Here is a 19,180-nt window from a genome sequence, read left to right as displayed (position 1 = left end):
ACTCGGGAGGCTGAGGCAGGAGAATGGCATGAACCTGGGAGGCGGAGCTTGTAGTGAGCCGAGATCGCGCCACTGCACTCCAGCCTGGGCGACAGAGCGAGACTCTGTCTTGAAAAAAAAAAAAACAACAACAAACAACAAACCTCAATATTATTAAAAACACAGGGAGGGAGGGTCTTTCTTGATCTCTACTGTTCAAGTATTTATTTCAAGCCTCTAAAAATATGTTTGACTGAAATAATTCAATTTTCTTTTCTCATCAGTGACAATTTCATCAATGTTTGTTTCCAAAGGTAATAGGATATTGGTGGAGAAAATTTCTAGTGCTTGTTCTGTGTTCAAAGATTAAATAAGGGAAAAATAATCTGACTCTATCAAGTTCCAAGGAAATAAGGAACAGAACAACTCCAAAGAGCCAAGAATAAAACGTCTTGGTTGTTTTGCGGGGTCATTTGCTGCTTTTATTTTATTTTTTTTAAACTTTTGGATGTCAGACAGTTTATTTCAAGAGTACCTGCCGTAGTAATGTGTAAAAAGTATGTGTTGGAAACTTAATCCCTAATGCAGAAGTGTTGGGAGGTGGGGCCTAATGTAAGTGTTTGGGTCATGAGGACTCCAGTAATCTATGAATTAATCCAGGAATAGACTAACGCCGATTATAAAGGGCTTGAGGCCATGAATTGGATTTCTTGCTCTCTCTCTTTCTCACCATGTGATGCCGGCCTTCTGCACGTTACGATGCAGTAAGAAGGCCCTCACCAGATGCCAGCCCCCCAATCTTGGACTTCCCAGCCTCCAGTACTATAGAAAATAAACCCCTGTTCCTTATAAACTAGCCAGTCTCAGGTGTTCTGTGATAGCAACATGAAATGGCTTATGTTAAACAGCATCCTACATTAAAATAAAAAACCATGAAAAAGTATGGTGTGGAGGCATGAAAACATGCAAACACATGAAGATCATTTAAAAGCAGATAGAGGATTCTAAATATAGTTTGGTTTTCCAGACAAATGTAGTATCTCAAGTGTAGGAAACAGAAAACTAACCCTCATTACCTTTCTAGAGAGAAAAGAAGATAAAAATGGTGCTTCTGAAGTTTCTACAAGCAAAAGAACGAGAGGCTCCATGGGAATAAATGTGCACTGGCGAGGCAGGATTCTGTGACAAGCACAGCACTGGAGAAGGTGGATGAAAAGAACCAACATGACACTGGAAATGTTTCTAAGATGGTCTTCAAAGAATGAATGTGGCTCTCCTAAAATTCCTGCCACGTGACCTCATTCTCCTGGGAGGCAATGGCATGATATGTTTGATGGCTTAAAGTAGCTGGAACAGGAGGAGTCTTTTCCTCAGTCACTGACTGCCATTTTCCCCAAGGTTCTTTGCCACCTGTCCTCCAAAGAGCTGTTTAATTCAGCTCTGCACCAAGATATGCAACATAAACCTCTTTCCAAAATAACTCCCAAATGTGAAAATTAGGCCGAGGCAATTGGTTAGACCCAGAGCTCAGTTTAACTGCAGAGGCTGTCACATTAATGAGGAAGAGGAGAAAGGAAAATGATCCTAGCACCTAAAAGGCAAAGACAGAGGAAAGACATTGGCTCCCGGTTATGTTGTCTAGAATAGTGTATTAAGCATGTCTTTTTATTTATGTATTTTTGATTTTAGGCATCTTAAGGCCTTGTTGACACTGACAGGACTGCCCCTCCCAGGGTTATCCAATTCCTAGAGAGAGTAACACACCTTTCATGTGGAAATCAACCAATTCAGAACTCATACCTGCAGTCACCTCCTGTATTGAACACTTACTCTCTGGGCCACTATTCTCCTGCCCCAGTCACCTCAGGGCCAGGACAACAGACCCTAAGCCTGGCCCCTAAGCCCTAAAGAAATTATTCCAACTAGCCATTCCTAATCCTGATGCTCTGTCTTGCCCATTCCTTCCTGCAGAAACCACAATAAAGGCTCTTGCCCACGTTTTCTGCTTGCTCCTCTGCCTCCTGATGCTGGTGCTTTCCCACTGCTTTCCCGCTTCATATGCCACACCCCCACCCCACCCCGATTTGCCTTTCCGATGGCAATCATCTGATCTTTTATAACAGACCTCTGAAGAGGACTCTGAACCCCAACATGACACATCCTTGTTTTCTATCTAGCTCTCTATATTACCTGTGAAAGAAGTACTTCTGTTTAGCACAAATGAGAACTTTTATAGTTAATCTGGTAAAAATACACATTTTTAAATTATGAAGATATTCACATACCATAAAATTTACTCTTTTAAAATGTACAAATCATGGTTTTTAGGATATCTGTAACAGAACATTTTACGTCTCTAAAAGGGAACCTTGTATCCATTTTCCATTCCTTGCTAGTACTAGGGAACCACTAATTACATCCTGTCTCTATGCATATGCTTTTTCTGGACATTTCATATAAATACTGTAGATGGTCTGTTGTAACTGGCATCTTCCACTTGACACAACATTTTAAGGTTAATCCATGTAGCATTTATAAGTTTTTATTCCTTTTTCTCGACATATACTATTTCATTGCATGAACATACCACATTTTGTTTATCTATTCAGTTGATGGACATTTAGGTTGTCTCAAATTTTTTGGCTACTATGAATAATGCTGTTATGGACAAAGATGTACAGGTTTTTGTGCAGACACACGTTTTCAATTTTCTTGAATTATAAAAACTTGGAGTAGAACTAGTGGGTCATATAGCGACCAAATTCTTTTAAAAACATGACTGGTACAAAAACACTTTTAAAAGTTTGTGGAAAAATGGAATTAAAAGAAAAAATTTTATTTCAACCTAAGCTCTACCAAGTTCAATTTTGTAATCAATGATAGCAGTCATTTAATCCATCCTAAAGAACTGAGGGTCCTGAGAATTTTACCATGGCAATGCAGTAGTTTTTACACTATTAACTGAAGAAAATGGGTGTCCTTTACAGATTCTTTAAGATTAGGAAACAAAAAGAAGTCAGAGCCACCAAACCAGGACTGTAAGGTGTATGCTTAATGATTCTCTGCCAAAACTCTAAAAAAATTGCACTTGTTTGATGAGAATAATGAGCAAGAACATTGTCATGGTTTAGAAGGACTCTGGAGAAGCTTTCCTGGGTGTTTTTCTGCGAAACTCTTTGGCTAGCTTTCTCAAAATCGTCTCATAATAAGCAGATGTTATTGTTCTTTGGCCCTCGAGAAAGTCAGCAGGCATATTGTCTTGAGCATCCCAAAAAACACTTGCCACGACCTTTGCTCTTGACTGGACCTCTTTTGCTTTGACTGGACCACTTCTACCTGTTGGTAACCATTGTTCTGATTGTATTTTGTCTTCAGGATTGTACTGGGAAAGCCATGTTTCATCTCCTGTTACAATTTGTTGTAGAAATGCTTTAGAAGCTTGATGCCACTTATTTAAGATTTCCACCAAAACTTCTGCTCTTGTCTGCAGCTGATCTGGGTGCAACATTTTTGGTACCCATTGAGTGGAAAGTTGCTCAACTTTAATTTTTCGGTCAGACTTGTGCAAGATGAACCCCACTGAGATGTCTGTGGTATTGGCTACTGCTTCCGCTGTTCACTGTCAGTCCTCTTCAATTAGGGCAGGAACGAGATGAATTTTTTCCTAGCGAAAGGATGTGGATGGTCTGCTGCTGCAGGTTTCATCTTCAACAATGTCTTGACCCTTCTTAAAATCAGTTACCCATTTGTAAACTGCTGATTTCTTTGTGGCACTGTCTCCATTAACTTTTCATGAAGAATCAATGATTTTGTCATTTTTGCATCCAAGCTTCACCGTAAGTTTGATGTTTGTTCTTGCTTCAACTTTAACAGAATTCATGTTGCTTTGATTCAACCTGATGTCTTTATTTTTTATTTATTTATTTTTCTGAGACAGGGTCTCACTCTGTCACCCAGGCTGGGTAGCATGGTCATAGCTCAGTGCAGCCTTGGAACTCTTTGGCTCAAGAGATCCTCCTGCCTCAGCCTCTCAAGTAGCTACGACTACAGGTGCAAGCTACCATGCCCAGCTAATTTTTAAATTTTCTGTAGAGACAGGGAGGTCTCTGTATGTTGCCCAGGCTGGTCTTGAACTCCTAAGCTCAAGCCATCTTCCTGTCTCGAATTCCCAAAGTGCTGGTATTAGACGTATGAGCCACTGTGCCTGGCCTCAAACTGATGTCTTACCCTTCTTAGTGCCTCAAACCAGATACTGTTTGGACATGTTATAATAAGTTACTATGGGTTTATTTTGTTGCAAAATGCTTTGAAATCTATGCATAGTTTTTTCATAATATGCATTTTCCATGAACTTTGTCAAGACCCCTTGTACTGAACACCCCTCTGCATGACAATTAGTGCCTAAGTTTTCCTTTCAATGGAGACTGGAATCAGACACAGAAGTCTCTAAGCCCCCATGACAACTCATGCCATGGTGGGTGAGATGACTGCCTCGCAGCAGAAAAGTCAGACATGAATAACATCGTAAGAATGCAGTGTATGCCAGTCACCAGGCAGCCTTTTCACCCATGTGTCTGTTTCTCTTTAATAACAATCAGAATGAAAGCTAACGTTTATTAAGCTACCATTCAATGCTAGCTTATTCTTTGTCAATGCATATTATTATTATGATTCTTATTATCATCTTATTAGATACGGAAAGGAACTGAAATTCATTAGGATAACAAAGAGTAAAGGTCAGGTGGACAGAGTCCAAAAAAAAAAATGGTCTGGATGCCCCAGGAAGTGCTCTTATATTTGAGATAAGCCTCAGACTGTCATTTCCAGGAAGTGAAGAAAGGGCCAAGGACTGACTGCAGTGAGAAAGAACTATCTAGAGAACTCATGTACTTTTCCCATAGATATTTTAGACATAAGTCTTACAACCAGGCCTATATATATTTTTAGCCTAGAAAGATTAAAAATAGTGACTACAGAGGATTAGGAAGAGAATTGATGTCAGGAAATGACACACCAACAAAATATCCAGGAAATGGTACCCAATTACCTGAGAATGAAAGAGAAAATCTGAAACAAGCAAAAGGAGCATTTCCGAAAGTATCATATCCCACATGTGTAAAGTTAAATTGTTGTCAGTATGTGCCACTGAAGTAAATTATACCATCAAAGGATCCTTGGGGTGTTGCTTTGTCAGCCGTAAACCTTTGTGGCCAGTGGCTCCTTTGCCTGAGATCTGCTTGGGCCTGCTGGGCTCATTCTGCCCATTTGGCCTGGCAGGCTGCGCTTGGCTTGTGCTACCAGCCCAGATCCCACACCTGCCAAGGGCAAGCCTGGAGCAGCAAGGGGTACATGAATGAGCGAGCACGGGTTCTGGGTCATGTGCACAGCCAGGCATGCCGGCTACAGCAAGGGGAGCATTTCCAGGCACCAGCATGGGTGCCGGCTCCCTGCAAAGCTATGGCTGGACCAAGTATACCACAAGCGGCTTCCACTGCTGGCACTGGGGAACATGTAGGGCCACACCAAGCCACCCTCAGCACCCCCTTGGCTTCCCTCCCATGCTCATTGGCACCCAAAGTCTAGAAGAGGCTGAGACACCAGGGGGCTGGCATATCAGCACTGTCCCCAGTGTGTGCACACCCTGCTGGTTTGCAACAGCACCCAGGCTTGACCCCAAATTTGCTCCGAAATCGGAATGGGCATTGGGAGCGGGGAGAGGCCAGGCAGTGGGAGCAGGCATTTCTGAGCCTGCAGGGGTACAGGGGCTTCCCAGGAATGCCTGGGTCAGCAGCTGCGACTGGGTAGCTGCCCTGGCCATGCCTCTCCTGCTGCAAGCAGCATCATTGCAGCACCGCTCCAGATGGGCCACTACTGCTGGCCATGCATACCAAGTATACAGAAAAATTACAGAAAAATACGTTACTTAGAATATTTTCCTAAATGGAATCCCTAAATGGAATATCCCCTAAATGGAATGTTGACTAAAACAGGTTAGATATAATTGCTTTGGTGAATAAGGAAACATTCTACTTTTCCACGCTGTATACAACTATTTTTATATATAATTCCTTTTTTTAGATGGAGTCTCGCTCTGTCGATCTCAGCTCACTACAACCTCCACTTCCCAGGTCCAAGCAATTCTCCTGCCTCATCCTCTTGAGTAGTTGGGATTACAGGCACCTGCCACCACACTCAGCTAATTTTTGTATTTTTAGTAGACTGGTCTCAAACTCCTGACCTCAGGAGATCCACTTGCCTCGGCCTCCCAAAGTGCTGGGATTACAAGCATGAGCCACCGTGCCCAGCCACATTTTTATATATAGTTCTTTTTTTTTGAGATGGAGTCTCGCTCTGTTGCCCAGGCTGGAGTGCAGTGGTGCCATCTCGGCACCACTGTTCACCACGGGTTCACGCCATTCTCCTGCCTCAGCCTCCCCAGTAGCTGGGACTACAGGCGCCCGCCACCATGCCTGGCTAATTTTTTGTATTTTTAGTAGAGACGGGGTTTCACCGTGTTAGCCAGGATGGTCTCGATCTCCTAACCTCATGATCCGCCTGCCTCAGCTTCCCAAAGTGCTGGGATTACAGGCGTGAGCCACCACGCCCGGCCTATAGTTCTTATATGACTTGTAACACTATAATACTCACTAAGAAAAGGTAGCGTTCTTGTGCCGATGTGTTCCGAGCAGCTAGTTTGAGGATCTGTCCTTCTTTTATTAGTTCATTTGAAGGGTTTACAATGTCTTCTTCTTCTCCCAACATTTCATAAATCTCTAAGAGTTTCTTTAGGTTCTCCTAGGAAATTAAAACAGCAAGATCACATACAGGCAAGTTTCAACCTAGTAGCTTTAATAATACTGTGACCTTAACTAAAATGTAAATTCAGAAGGGATTAGGAGTAAGCATACATTTTGATATAAATTCCATCAGTTATTAGCAAGTTCAGAGAGTTATTCCAGATAACATTAAACATTTCATAAACATTCTTTTTGGTTCATCTATTTCAATTCACTTTGGTCCAAATCTACATAGTATTGAAGCAGTATTATTGATAATTGTCTAATCAGAAGGCTCCTGTTTCCTCCGAAAACCACTTACCATTTTTCTTATTGCACTATTAGAATGGCTTGCTGCTGTAGATATAATTTCAAGTGATTCTAAATGGGAAAAAAAGAAAAGTAAATAAATATGCTTTGTCCTTTCTGTGCTTCTATATAGCTGAATAACTTACTAAATTAAGAAGTCTGAGACCAAAGATACAACAAAAATAGTGGCATTTTCCATTTATAAACGGTATACTTTCTAAAGTTCATTTGTAAGCAGATTACTTGAAACTTCGTATTTCCTTATGAAAAGTCACACATGATGATTAGGCTCACAGGTTTAATTAATCCCTAAGGAACCATCAAAATTAATAAGCAGAGATAGAAACATCACTGCTTTTCCTTAGTTCATCTCTTGAGCTGTGGCCCCAGCCCAACTTATTTTGTCTCCCCCTATCCTGGATCCTGTATTGAGTGCACAGAACTGCCCAAATCAGAATAGTTCTCCAAAATGTAAACAAAAATTCAGTTTCTTCTATACTCAAAGACTTTGAAACTTACAGCGTACACTAACTCCATACTAGGTACTTTGCCAGGTACTTACAGTATCAATTCTTACACAGCCTTAAACCATTAAGTATTTTAGCTTCATTTGGCAGATGAATGAAATGGGGAAGTAATACAACTTGGCTGAGGTCACACAGCTATGCTATTGGAGGGCCAGATTTAAACCCAGGTTTCTGACTCAAAAGTTCTAAAATATTTCAGGAGTAGTAAGTATTTTACTAGTTGTATGAGCAAATTAACCACTAAGCATAGCCTACTTTCTCTGGGAAAATACATTCACAATTCTAGCCTGGGTCGGGTGAAAGGGATCTTCTGAGGCCAGTGTTGGAGGGTTTTGTTGCTGTGGCAGCTGGGAATGGGAACTCTTTGGTGTGGACATCATGGCAGCTCCAGGGGCTGCTGGTGAAGTGCTGTGGATGCTGAGACCTCTTGCGGGACTGACCGCAGGGAAAACCTCTCAATCCTAAATCACGTCCCGTTTTCTTCCTTTCTTTTTTGTTTTGTGAATACTGGCCTGCCTAATTCTGTTACCACAACAACCCTGAGACTTTTCAACTACATTTTTTGTCTTCTGTGCACCGCTGGACAGAATGCACTTTTGCTGCTTTCGCTTCTACTTTTAGGCCACCAAAAGCCCTCCTTCTGTGATCTCTTTAGAATTTTAGTGTAAGTAGCAATGAAAAACAAACGAAAAGCAATAAAATGCCATACCATGTCACCAACTTTTTCATTTTTGACATGGGCATCTAAGGGGATACCAAAGTCTGAGTATAGAAGACACTGAATTTTAATTTACATTTTAAAGAACTATTCTGATGTGGGCCATGCTGTGCACTTGATACAGGATCCAGGATACAGGAAGACAAAATAAGACGGGATAAAGCCACTGCTCTAGAGATGAGTTCGAGGAAGAGCAGTGGTGTTTCCACCCCCACCCCCACCACTAGATCTGCCACTCAAATCAAGCAGTCAGGCAAGATGGATGGAAGTGGAGACAGGGCAGAGTTCCCAGGAAGTAGTTGGTTTGAGGAGATGGCAAGTCGAGTTCATTCTACACTTTGGAAGGGGCGAATGGAGAAGAGAAGTTTCTGTGATCAGTCACTCAAATGGTGGGAGAAACACATCTGAGACAGCCTGTGTTCTAGAAAAGACTAAGGATCAGGGCCAGGAGCAGTGGCTCACGCCTGTAATCCCAGCACTTTGGGAGGCCGAGGTAGGTGGATCATCTGAAGTCAGGAGTTTAAGACCAGCCTGGCCAACATGGTGAAAACCCGTCTCTATTAAAATTACAACAATTAGCTGAATGGCTTGAACTCGGGAGGTGGAGGTTACAGTGAGCCAAGATTGTGCCACTGCACTCTAGCCTGGGCAACAGAGTGAGACTCTGTCTCAAAATAATAATAATAATAATAATAATAATAATGAAGAAAAGGTTAAAGATCCAAGACAAAAAATGTTTTATGTACTTCATCTCTCATCAAGGTTCACTTATGACAGAAAACAAGAAATTACAAGGGAAGGTAGCAATGTTTTAAGGTTGTACACAAGTACCCTTACTGCTTGTTGAATATCAAGCCACTGTTATTTCTTAAATTTTCATTCATGCCTTTACAGTTGATTCACAAAAGTACAGAAAAAGGTAAAGTATTATTGAAACTTATAAGCCTTTTAAAAAAAACCCTTTCATTATAATCTAATGAAAAAATAAGACATCTAACAGAATTAAAGTTTTCTTGGAGAAAATGTTACTGGACAATAAAAAGCACCATTTCCTGTTATGGTAGGCATGTTAGGGCAGGTGGAACCAACTCTGCTTAGGTTATTTTTACATAGTGAATGTCATCTTAGCTTTCTTGGTATGCACCAACCTATCTAATTAAACAGCAGCACTTGTAATTCTGAATGGTTGTATTCTTCCTCTGACAAGGAAATTGTGTATTGCTATTCTAGATGTCTTTAAGTCTATAATTTTATATTTCAGAGCCAGTGACTAACATGAAACCAGAAAAATAAATGTGATTTGCACTGCTCTAAACTTGTCATTTTGGCTCAAAAGTGACTTGCCTAACTGAGGTGATGATAACAATTTCCAATGAAATTATCTTCTAACAGCAACATTTGACTAAAGTAGCTGTGAGATATATTTCCCTTTGAAACCATAAGGCTGCTTGGCCACTCGATTATTCCATAATAGAGAGAAAACAAAAAAAGCATTTACTTTTAGCATCATTCCAGTCCAGGGAATCAGGAGGCAATTTCCTTAGATAGTCCTTAAGGAGCATCTCATACCGGGGAATCCGCTGAACAGGTTCTAGCATGTGATGCTGCAAAGTTAAGCTCCCACAGATTTTCTGTTTCTGTAATGAGAAAGGTTTTCTAAGAAACATTTAAAAATTAGGTTAGCAAGTCTAAAAACTCACTGTAAAACAGAACTTTCGTCAAGGACAATATTTTTTGACAAAGTTGTCCATCACCTGCATGAAATGCAGATTTCTGGCCAGGCGCAGTGTCTCACACCTGTAATCCCAGCACTTTGGGAGGCTGAGATGGGTAGATCACCTGAGGTGAGGGTTTGAGACCAGCCTGGCCAACATGGCAAAACCCCGCCTCTACTAAAAATACAAAAATTAGCCAGGCATGGTGGCACACACCTGTAGTCCCAGCTATGCGGAGGCTGAGGCTGAGGCTGAGGCAGGAGAATTGCTTGAACCCAGGAGGTGGAAGTTTCAGTGAGCCAAGATCATGTCACTTAGCCTGGGTGAAGAGTGAGACTCCATCTCAAAAAAATAAAAAAAAATGGCCGGGCGCGGTGGCTCAAGCCTGTAATCCCAGCACTTTGGGAGGCCGTAACGGGCGGATCACGAGGTCAGGAGATCGAGACCATCCTGGCTAACACGGTGAAACCCTGTCTCTACTAAAAAATACAAAAAACTAGCCGGGCGAGGTGGCGGGTGCCTGTAGTCCCAGTTACTCGGGAGGCTGAGGCAGGAGAATGGTGTAAATCCAGGAGGCGGAGCTTGCAGTGAGCTGAGATCTGGCCACTGCACTCCAGCCTGGGCAACAGAGCAAGACTCCGTCTCAAAAAATAAATAAATAAATAAAAAATAAAAAAAATTTTAAAAACTAAAAAAAAAAGCAGACTTCTGAACCCCACTTCAATCTATAACATCACAATCTTTGGGGAAGGAGATGGAGAATATGCATTTTTTTCTTCTTTTTTTGAGATGGAGTCTCACTCTGTTGCCCAGGCACACAGTGGTGTGATCTCACTGCAACCTCTGCCTCCTGGGCCCAAGTGGTCCTCCCACCTCAGCCTTCCAAGTAGCTATAGGCATGTGCCATCATTCCCAGCTACAGAATATGCATTTAAAAACACCTGATATTTCTATAACACTGAAGTTGAGAACTACCAATCTGGTGTAAGAACAGAAAGGGGGAAAAAAATCAAGCAGAATTTTAAGCAAGAAAATTCCAGATTGCTGACAACCACTTCAATTAGTCACTACAAGGGTTTGTGAAGTCACATCATTAAATCATTCTATAGAGATGTTTCAAAAGATGTGCCTGTTTAATGAGGTTTGCTAAGAACAACTGTATTAAATGACTTTGGACTCAGCAGAAACTATTTCATAATAAGGCTATGATAAATGTCATTGCCTTTGAACTTAAAAAAGACTCCACAAAGAAGAATAACAAGATCTGGGCATCTTATCTGTCAGAAAATTTTAATTTTTCATCAGTTCAAAGCATTCTTTTTCATTAGAAACCAATTTCTGTAAATAGAACTCCATTTCTTAGGGCAAAATTAAGTCTGTATCACTTGCTTCCAAGAAGCTGTTAACAAAAGAGAGGAAAAAATAAGAAATGTTCTTGTTCCTGTTAAACAAAGCAGAAATCCCATTAAAATATATACTGAACTCACACCACGATCAGGACACTGCAAGGCATCAAAGCTATCTTAAGACATAGTGTTTGCATTTGAAGCAAACAAGTAACTAAAGGCTTCACAGAGAAGGGAACATTTAATGCAACCTCTGATGAGTGCAGGTTTTGGAGAAAAAGACAGACCAGGGAGCAAGTCCAGGAGAGAACAGGCCCACGGTAACGAAGCGTGAAGTATGTTCAGTGAAAGGGACAGAGAGGTTTTCCTGGCAAAAAAGATAAGTAGAGGGAAATAGAAGATGTAAAGTAAAGGTAATATGAGGTAATGATGTCAAGGTGAGTTTAGACTTGTTTCATCTAATGTAGATTTTTGTGCATGACAGTTGTATCATTAGATCTGAGCTCTATTAGATTAATCTACTACAGCGTAGCTTTAGGGGGACGGGGGAAACTAGTTTGGAAGTTGTTACGACAGACCAGGAAGAAAATAATAAGGGCCTGAAATTGGCATAGAAGTTGAGAGAATAATAGCTTTCCTTAATAAAGTTTAAGATATTAATTATATAAATTTAAATATGTCATTTGATTTTCCCAAAATCTATTATGTACATCAAGGAAAGTATTACTGATCCTAAATATTTTATATGAAGAAACTGTGGCTTTCTAAGGTCAAGTGACTCTAAGTGGCAGACTTAGAATTCTAAACTAGGTTAGTTGATTCCCAATTTACCACTCTTTTCATAAGCCATGTCGTTTGGTCATAATATGGAGAAGACAGACATTGTAGAGACAGAATTCAGAGGATGATAAGACAATAACTACCACTATCACTACCATCACCACTATCATTTAGTGAGCACTTACCATGCAACAAGCACTATGCTAAGCAATTGGAATACATTATTTCACAGGCAAATGAACACATACAGAGAATGAAGACATGTAACAAATCAAAGATAAAGCTAAGTTGTCAAGCTCTGGTAAATGACAGGATAATGGTGTCACCTAATAAATCCAATACATATCAGAATAATTATCTACTCTACACAAGGCCTAAAAAGTCAGATAGAAAAATGCTTGGGAGCTAAAAATAGGAAAAAATGTTGACTTTGTTTGGATGACAAGATGTTCACATGCTCAGCTATTTGTACCTGGAGTTTGGGAGTAGAGAACTAGACTAGAAACAGCAACCCTAGAGGAACCTGTCTGGCAAGATAGTTAAAGGCATGTGGGAATAAGATATCACTGAAAAGCATGAAAAGAAAGATTGTAGAAGGCAAACTTTATGCTCTGCCCACGTTTCAGAATTAGCCAAAGAGGCTAGTAAAAATCAAAGGAGCCCAGTAAGGTAGGTGAGTGTTTAATTACAAAAGAAAAGAAGGTTAAAAAAAAAAAAAAGGAGTGAAGAGGATGAGGCAGGCTTTTTGGCTACAGCTGAATGAAGAGACTGGCAAATCTTCCCTGTTAAAAGCAGCTTATAGGCCAGGTGCAGTGGCTCATGCCTGTAATCTCAGCACTTTGGAAAGCCGAGGTTGGGGGATCATTTGAGGCCAGGAGTTTGAGACCAGCCTGGCCAACATGGCGAAACCCCATCTCTACTAAAAGTACAAAAATTAGCCAGGTGTAGTGGCACACACCTGTAATCCCAGCTACTCAGGAAGCTGAGGCACAAGAATCGCTTGAACCCAGGAGGCAGAGGTTGCAGTGAGCTGAGATCATACCACTGCACTCCAGCCTGGGGCGACAGAGCGAGATTCTATCTCCAAAAATTAAAAAAAAATTAAAGCAGCTATAAAGCTAGATAAAATTGACAAAACAATATCTGCATTTTAGAAATTGATTAAAAGGCATGCAACAATCTGAAATCTGTTTACGCTTTAAAAATTGTTGAACTTTGGGTAAGAACGGTGAGAATCTGTGGCATGCTAGCCTGCAGCTGCTCCTGTCCCTCTCCCAGCTCAGTCACTAGGAAGGGGGCGTCAGGGTGGCATGGGCTGTGAGGACTGGCGGCTCCTCTGCTGAGGCTGAAAAGGGCTCATTCAATTTGGAATGGTGGGGAACACACACAACATCAGTAGAAGTGAAGATCCCTGAGGTGAGCGAGGGGTGAGAGCCAATAACTCTACTAGCCAGAAGTTGTGGTTGTGGATGTGAAAAAATATAATAATTGAAAAGAAAAATTCACCATAGGCTCAACAGCAGATTTGAGATGACAGAAGAATCAGGGAACTTGAAGAAAGACTAGTAGAAATTATACAATCTGAATAATAGAAGAGAGATTGGGAGGATCACTTGAACCCAGGAGTTTGAAGCCAGCCTAGGCAACATAGCAAGACACCATATCCAAAACAAACAAAAGGAACCCATAAAATTTGTGTAATGGGAGTAAAAAGATTAAAAAAAAAGAGAACGTGAAAAGGACAGAAAATATTTGAAGAAATAATGGCTGAAAACTTCTGAAAATGATTTAAAAAAAAATCAATCCACAAATGCAAAAAGTTCAACCAACCCTAACTAGGACAAATACAAAAAGGTCCACACCCAGACACATCATATTTAAACTGTTGAAAGCCAAAACACAGAGAAAATCTTGAAAGCAGCAAGAGAAAAGTGACTCATCACATACATGGGAATATCAATACAATCAATGGCTGGCTTCTCATCTCAAACCACAGAGGATGGAAAGCAGGAGAACGACACATTCAAAGTGCTGGCGGGGACCCCATATACTGGTTGAGTGTAGTGGCTCATGCTTGTAATCCCAGCACTCTGGGAGGCTGAGTCTAGGTGTTTAAGACCAGCCTAGGCAACAGAGCCAGACCTTGTCTGTACAAAAAAATCTAAAATTTAGCCAGGGTGGTGGTGCATGCCTGTAGTCCCAGCTACCTGAGAGGCTGAGGTGGAAAGATTGCTTGAGCCCAGGTGTTGAAGGCTGTAGTGAGCTGTGATTGGGCCACTGCACTCTAGTCTGGGTGACAAGAGCAAGACCTTATCTCTAAAATAATAATAATAATAATAATAATAATAATAATAGAAACAAAGACTGGGCGTGGTGGCTCACCCCTGTAATCCTAGCACTTTGGGAGGCTGAGGTGGGCGAATCACGAGGTCAGGAGATCGAGATCATCCTGGCTAACACGGTGAAACCCCGTCTCTACTAAAAATACCAAAAATTAGCTGGGTGTTGTGGCAGGCGCCTGTAGCCCCAGCTACTGGCTGAGGCAGGAGAATGGCGTAAGTAAACCCGGGAGGCGGAGCTTGCAGTGAGCCTAGATCGCGCCACTGCACTCACGCCTGGGCAACAGAGCAGCGAGACTCCATCTCAAAACAAACAAACAAACACAAATTATAGAAGCAAACTAGAAAATAAAAAAGGAAAAACCCATATACTAGGAATTCTGAATCTAGCACTTCATTCTTCATTCATTCAGTAGTCAAGAAAAAATAAGTGTAGTCCCAGACAAAAAGACTGACAGAATTCATTGCTAGCTGGCCTACTTTATAAGAAACAACAATCATGTATGCTGAAAGAAAGTTACTCTAGAAAGGGCAAATATAAAAGTTAGTATAAAATAGACTTATAGATACATTTTTTCTCATATCCTTCCATAACAATTGTAGCACTGTATTATAGACTCACAACATACAAAAAACGTAATATACAGGACACTAACAGTACAGAGCATAGAGGAGGGAACAGAGCTATATTGGAACTAAGTGTCTACATTTTACAAGAATTAAGGTGAGTATAATCTGAAGTACATTGTGAAAAATTAAGATGCATACTATAATCCTAAAAGCAACCACTGGAAAATAACTCAAAAAATCGTTGACAATTAGAGGAATTAAAATGGTACAATTAAAAAAATTCCTATGACACAAACTAAGACAGTCAAGGAGCAAAAGAAGTCCCACGCCAAGAATCTTAGATGATCTAAAATATGCCTCTTCAATATCAACTATATCAAAGAATATGATATTAACAATTTTGGCTAGAGAATCAAGTGGAAATTATTACGGTATTATTAAAGTGTGTTATTCAGGTTTGGTGACACAGAAGAAAATGAGGATACAGATATCAAGTGACAAAAAAAGAATGATTAGTTTCCCAAATCTCAAGGTTTACAGCAATCATTCTTTATATTCCTTCCAACAACTCAACCTCTGAAATAATGCAAGAGAGGCACAGACCTGAATGTGAACTCATTTTGTAAATCTTTGTAGACCCTAATAAAAATCATCCTCTGCTGGTCTCAAAAGCAAATGGAGAAGTTATTGTTTAGTATGCAGCATGTGATTGATGTCTATTTCAGCTTTGCAGAGATGATCTTGCATAATTCGGCATAGTATGAATTTTGGCTAGGTGTCTCAGATCTCTAGATCTCAGTTTTAGATCTAGAAGACTGTATAATTTGTATGGCAATAGTAATTTATAGCTTTGAATGAAACAGTCCTATTACCTGAATTTCTTCAACCACTGATTTGAATTGGGGAATACGTTCTGTCATGTTTTTAACCAATTCCATTGCGTTATCAAATCCTTTCACATATTCTCCATACATCTTAAGGAATGGTGCCAATTTCTGAAGGATGTCTCCAATTCTAGGAGTAGTTTCCCTGTATCAAATATAGAAAAACAAGTCATTAAAAAAAATTTTTTTTTTTTGAAACAGGGTCTCTTTCTGTCATGTAGTGCAGTGGCATGATCACAGCTCAGTGCGACCTCAACCTCCCAGGTTCAATCAATCCTCCAGCTTCGGTCCCCTCAGTAGCTGGGACTACAGACACGCGCCACCATGCCTGGCTAGTTTTTTGTATTTTTTGTAGAGACAGAGTTTCACCATGTTGCCCAGGCTGGTCTTGAACTCCTGGGCTTAAGTGATTCGCCTGCCTTGGCCTCCTAAAGTGCTGGGATTACAGGCATGAACTACCACGCCCGGCACATTAAGATTTTTTATAGAATGAGTGAACTGACAGGACTAGAGAAGAAGTCATCACATTCTACATACACTCTGTGCTTTATCTCATTCACCGTACTATGAGGCTGGTAGAGAACAATGCAGCACCTTTTTAAAGGGACTATAGGAATGTCATAGCAAAGAGAGATGTTCTGGAATTCTTGAAGCTCCACATGACCCGATAGCTTGTCTTCACTAGCCAAATGATAGTTTGGAGAGCAGACATGAAGTCCTTTGTACCACAACTTATATCAGTAGTCTTCAATGTAAAAATTTAGCATAAATGTCTAGTTACAGTTGTGTGTGGCATTTCTATTTCAATTTAAAAGCTGAAAAACACAGCATCTTATATGACTGCCTTAAACATATCATTTTCTATCTACTCCTCTTACCATTCTTGCATTCGTTTCTCCAGCTCTGGCAAGAGGAATTTACTATGGAAGGCATTTATTGATGAAATATTAGAAAAGATTTTATTCACCATCTCTGCTGGAAACGAGCCTCGGTTTGCTTCTTCCAACAGTTTGCAATAAAATACCTGAATAAAAGAATAATGTAAGCATTACTTCACATTTACTGGTTAACCACCTAGCACTGTGCTAGGCACATAGTGGGCTCTTAGTAACTTTTTATTGAGCAATTGGAAAAGTTTACGGTTCAAGAAAATCCTTTGAAATTTAGGAGTATATGCTTTGATTTAGAAGAATCAGGAATAAGAATCAGGAAGTTTTGATTCTAATCTAGGCTATGCTCCTATCCATAGGAATATTATGGTGAATAATTCACCTTTTCTGTGCTAGAAAATTTCCAATTGAGGTTAATAGAATTTACCCTTCCTATCCATAAGCCAGAGTTAAGAAATGTGAAAACACTTTATGTACACACAATAATTGTGGTATTTTTCACTTCTCTTTATGTTTTGAAAGACTTATTCACTTATTACATATTTCCCTTTATTGTAGTTTGCTGATGTAAGTCTCATTTTTCCTGTTAAAACTGTATGCTCCTTGGGAAAGGGGAACATCATGATTTAGTTCCCACAACAGAATAAGTGCATAATATCTGGCCAATGAATGGACAAAGGAATATTTCAATTCTCAGATATTTACTTGCTTTTTAGTAAATAATAATGCACAGTAACATAAAACACTGATACGCAGGGGGAAAAGTCTCTTCCTACACATAGTAACACGTACGTTGAAGACAAAAAAACAACAAAAAACCCCAAACCTTCAGTCTTAGCTATGCTTCACTAAGGTTACTATACCTCTTAATTGCCATTCTGTTACATGTAGGCAGAAGGAGGTCTATTCCTTCATAATATCCAGATGGTTGTTAATTTTCTAAATTCACCTCCACTGTATTTTCTTGAGAGGCAAAAAGAACACAAAATTATGTCCTTAGAGGCTCCAATAGTTAGGTTACTGTAGTAATTAGGACTCTAGAATTCTAAAAGGTCAGCAACAGTGGCTAACGAGTTATTTGGCTTTAAAAAACCACATAACTTGATAAGAGAAGAGAAATACGTCCACTATGGGAATATCTAAAATTTCAGGTCTGTAATTCCCATAAGGAAGAGAGTTGTTTCAAAAGTACAAACTTCACATTATTTGATTTTGGCTTATGATGAAATTCCTTTAAAAATGAATATGTGACCCATAAACTCATTCTTTCAAAGAGCATAAGCCTTAAAATGGCTTCCCACGGCTCAGCCTAGCAGGCAGGCAGTTCACTTCTGAAACTAATGATAAGGAGGTACGCACAGGATTGCCTGTTTCCATGAAATTCCAGTTTCCAGCAGCAGAAGTGGGACAATTCTTACAAGTAACACTCTAACATGGCAGCTTTCCCTTCTAACAAGGAGTCTGTATGGGCAATCAACCATTTGTCCTATTTATTGCTGATACAGGATTAAGATGCCTCAGTGGCCGGGGGTGGTGGCTCACGCCTGTAATCCTAGCACTTTGAGAGGCCGAGGTGGGAGGATCACAAGGTCAGGAGTTTAAGACCAGCCTGGCCAAAATGGTGAAACCCCATCTCTACTAAAGATACAAAAAATTAGCCGGGCCTGGTGGTGCATGCCTGTAATTCCAGCTACTTGGGGGGCTGAGGCAGGGGAATCGCTTGAACCCGGGACGCGGAGGTTGCAGTGAGCCAAGATCGTGCCATTGTGCTACAGCCTGGGCGACAGGGCCAGACTCCGTCTCAAAAAAACCAAAACACAAAAAAAGATGCCTTAGTTTTCAAAAGTTATTCTTATAATATGTTCTTAGACTTTCCAAGTGTATATTTGAAATGATACTCAAGGTTCCATGATGAAAGTACAAAACACAATAAAGTAGATTCACACATTAAACCAATATCAGCTGGGCAACTTTATGCCAGCTACTATATTAAATGTTTCATACAAGGTTGAACAAGTGAACTTTCAAAATCCCTTCTGGCCCTATGACTACACCAGCTCAGATCACTCGCATAATGCTAGATAGCAAATGAGGCAAACAGAATCAATGATTTTTAGCATTAGAATCATCAATATCTTACTTAGATTATAATGGTAACATGGTTCTTAGGATGACAATGAAAGGTCAAGAAACAGACTAGTGTTTAAGTTTACAGGACACTTGATAAACACGTTTTGTGATTCACACAGAGAGAAACCTCTACTGTTTACATTAGAAAATGCCCATACTTGACCAAGCTGAAAGTGCTAGAGATTTCCTTGAGCAAGTACTTTTCACTAGTCAAAAA

General features: G+C 40.3%; 1 protein-coding gene across 2 annotated transcripts in view; it reads right to left on the bottom strand.

Annotated features, from left to right (window-relative positions):
* The window catches only part of FGD4 (FYVE, RhoGEF and PH domain containing 4), a 116,363-nt gene that overhangs the window by 29,513 nt on the left and 67,670 nt on the right, over window positions 1–19,180 (bottom strand). For both annotated transcript variants that reach the window (XM_025403507.1, XM_025403506.1), the window contains 5 exons: window positions 16,822–16,967; window positions 15,932–16,088; window positions 9,808–9,946; window positions 7,078–7,136; window positions 6,628–6,774 (listed from right to left, as the gene is read on the bottom strand). In XM_025403507.1, the coding sequence (XP_025259292.1) occupies window positions 6,628–6,774; window positions 7,078–7,136; window positions 9,808–9,946; window positions 15,932–16,088; window positions 16,822–16,967 (648 nt within the window). The remainder of the gene's footprint in view (window positions 1–6,627; window positions 6,775–7,077; window positions 7,137–9,807; window positions 9,947–15,931; window positions 16,089–16,821; window positions 16,968–19,180) is intronic.

The sequence above is a fragment of the Theropithecus gelada genome, chromosome 11 (assembly GCF_003255815.1).
Source record: "Theropithecus gelada isolate Dixy chromosome 11, Tgel_1.0, whole genome shotgun sequence".
NCBI classification, from domain to species: domain Eukaryota; kingdom Metazoa; phylum Chordata; class Mammalia; order Primates; family Cercopithecidae; genus Theropithecus; species Theropithecus gelada.
Note: the sequence above shows the minus strand (reverse complement) of the source record. Positions and strands in the feature narration are given on the sequence as shown.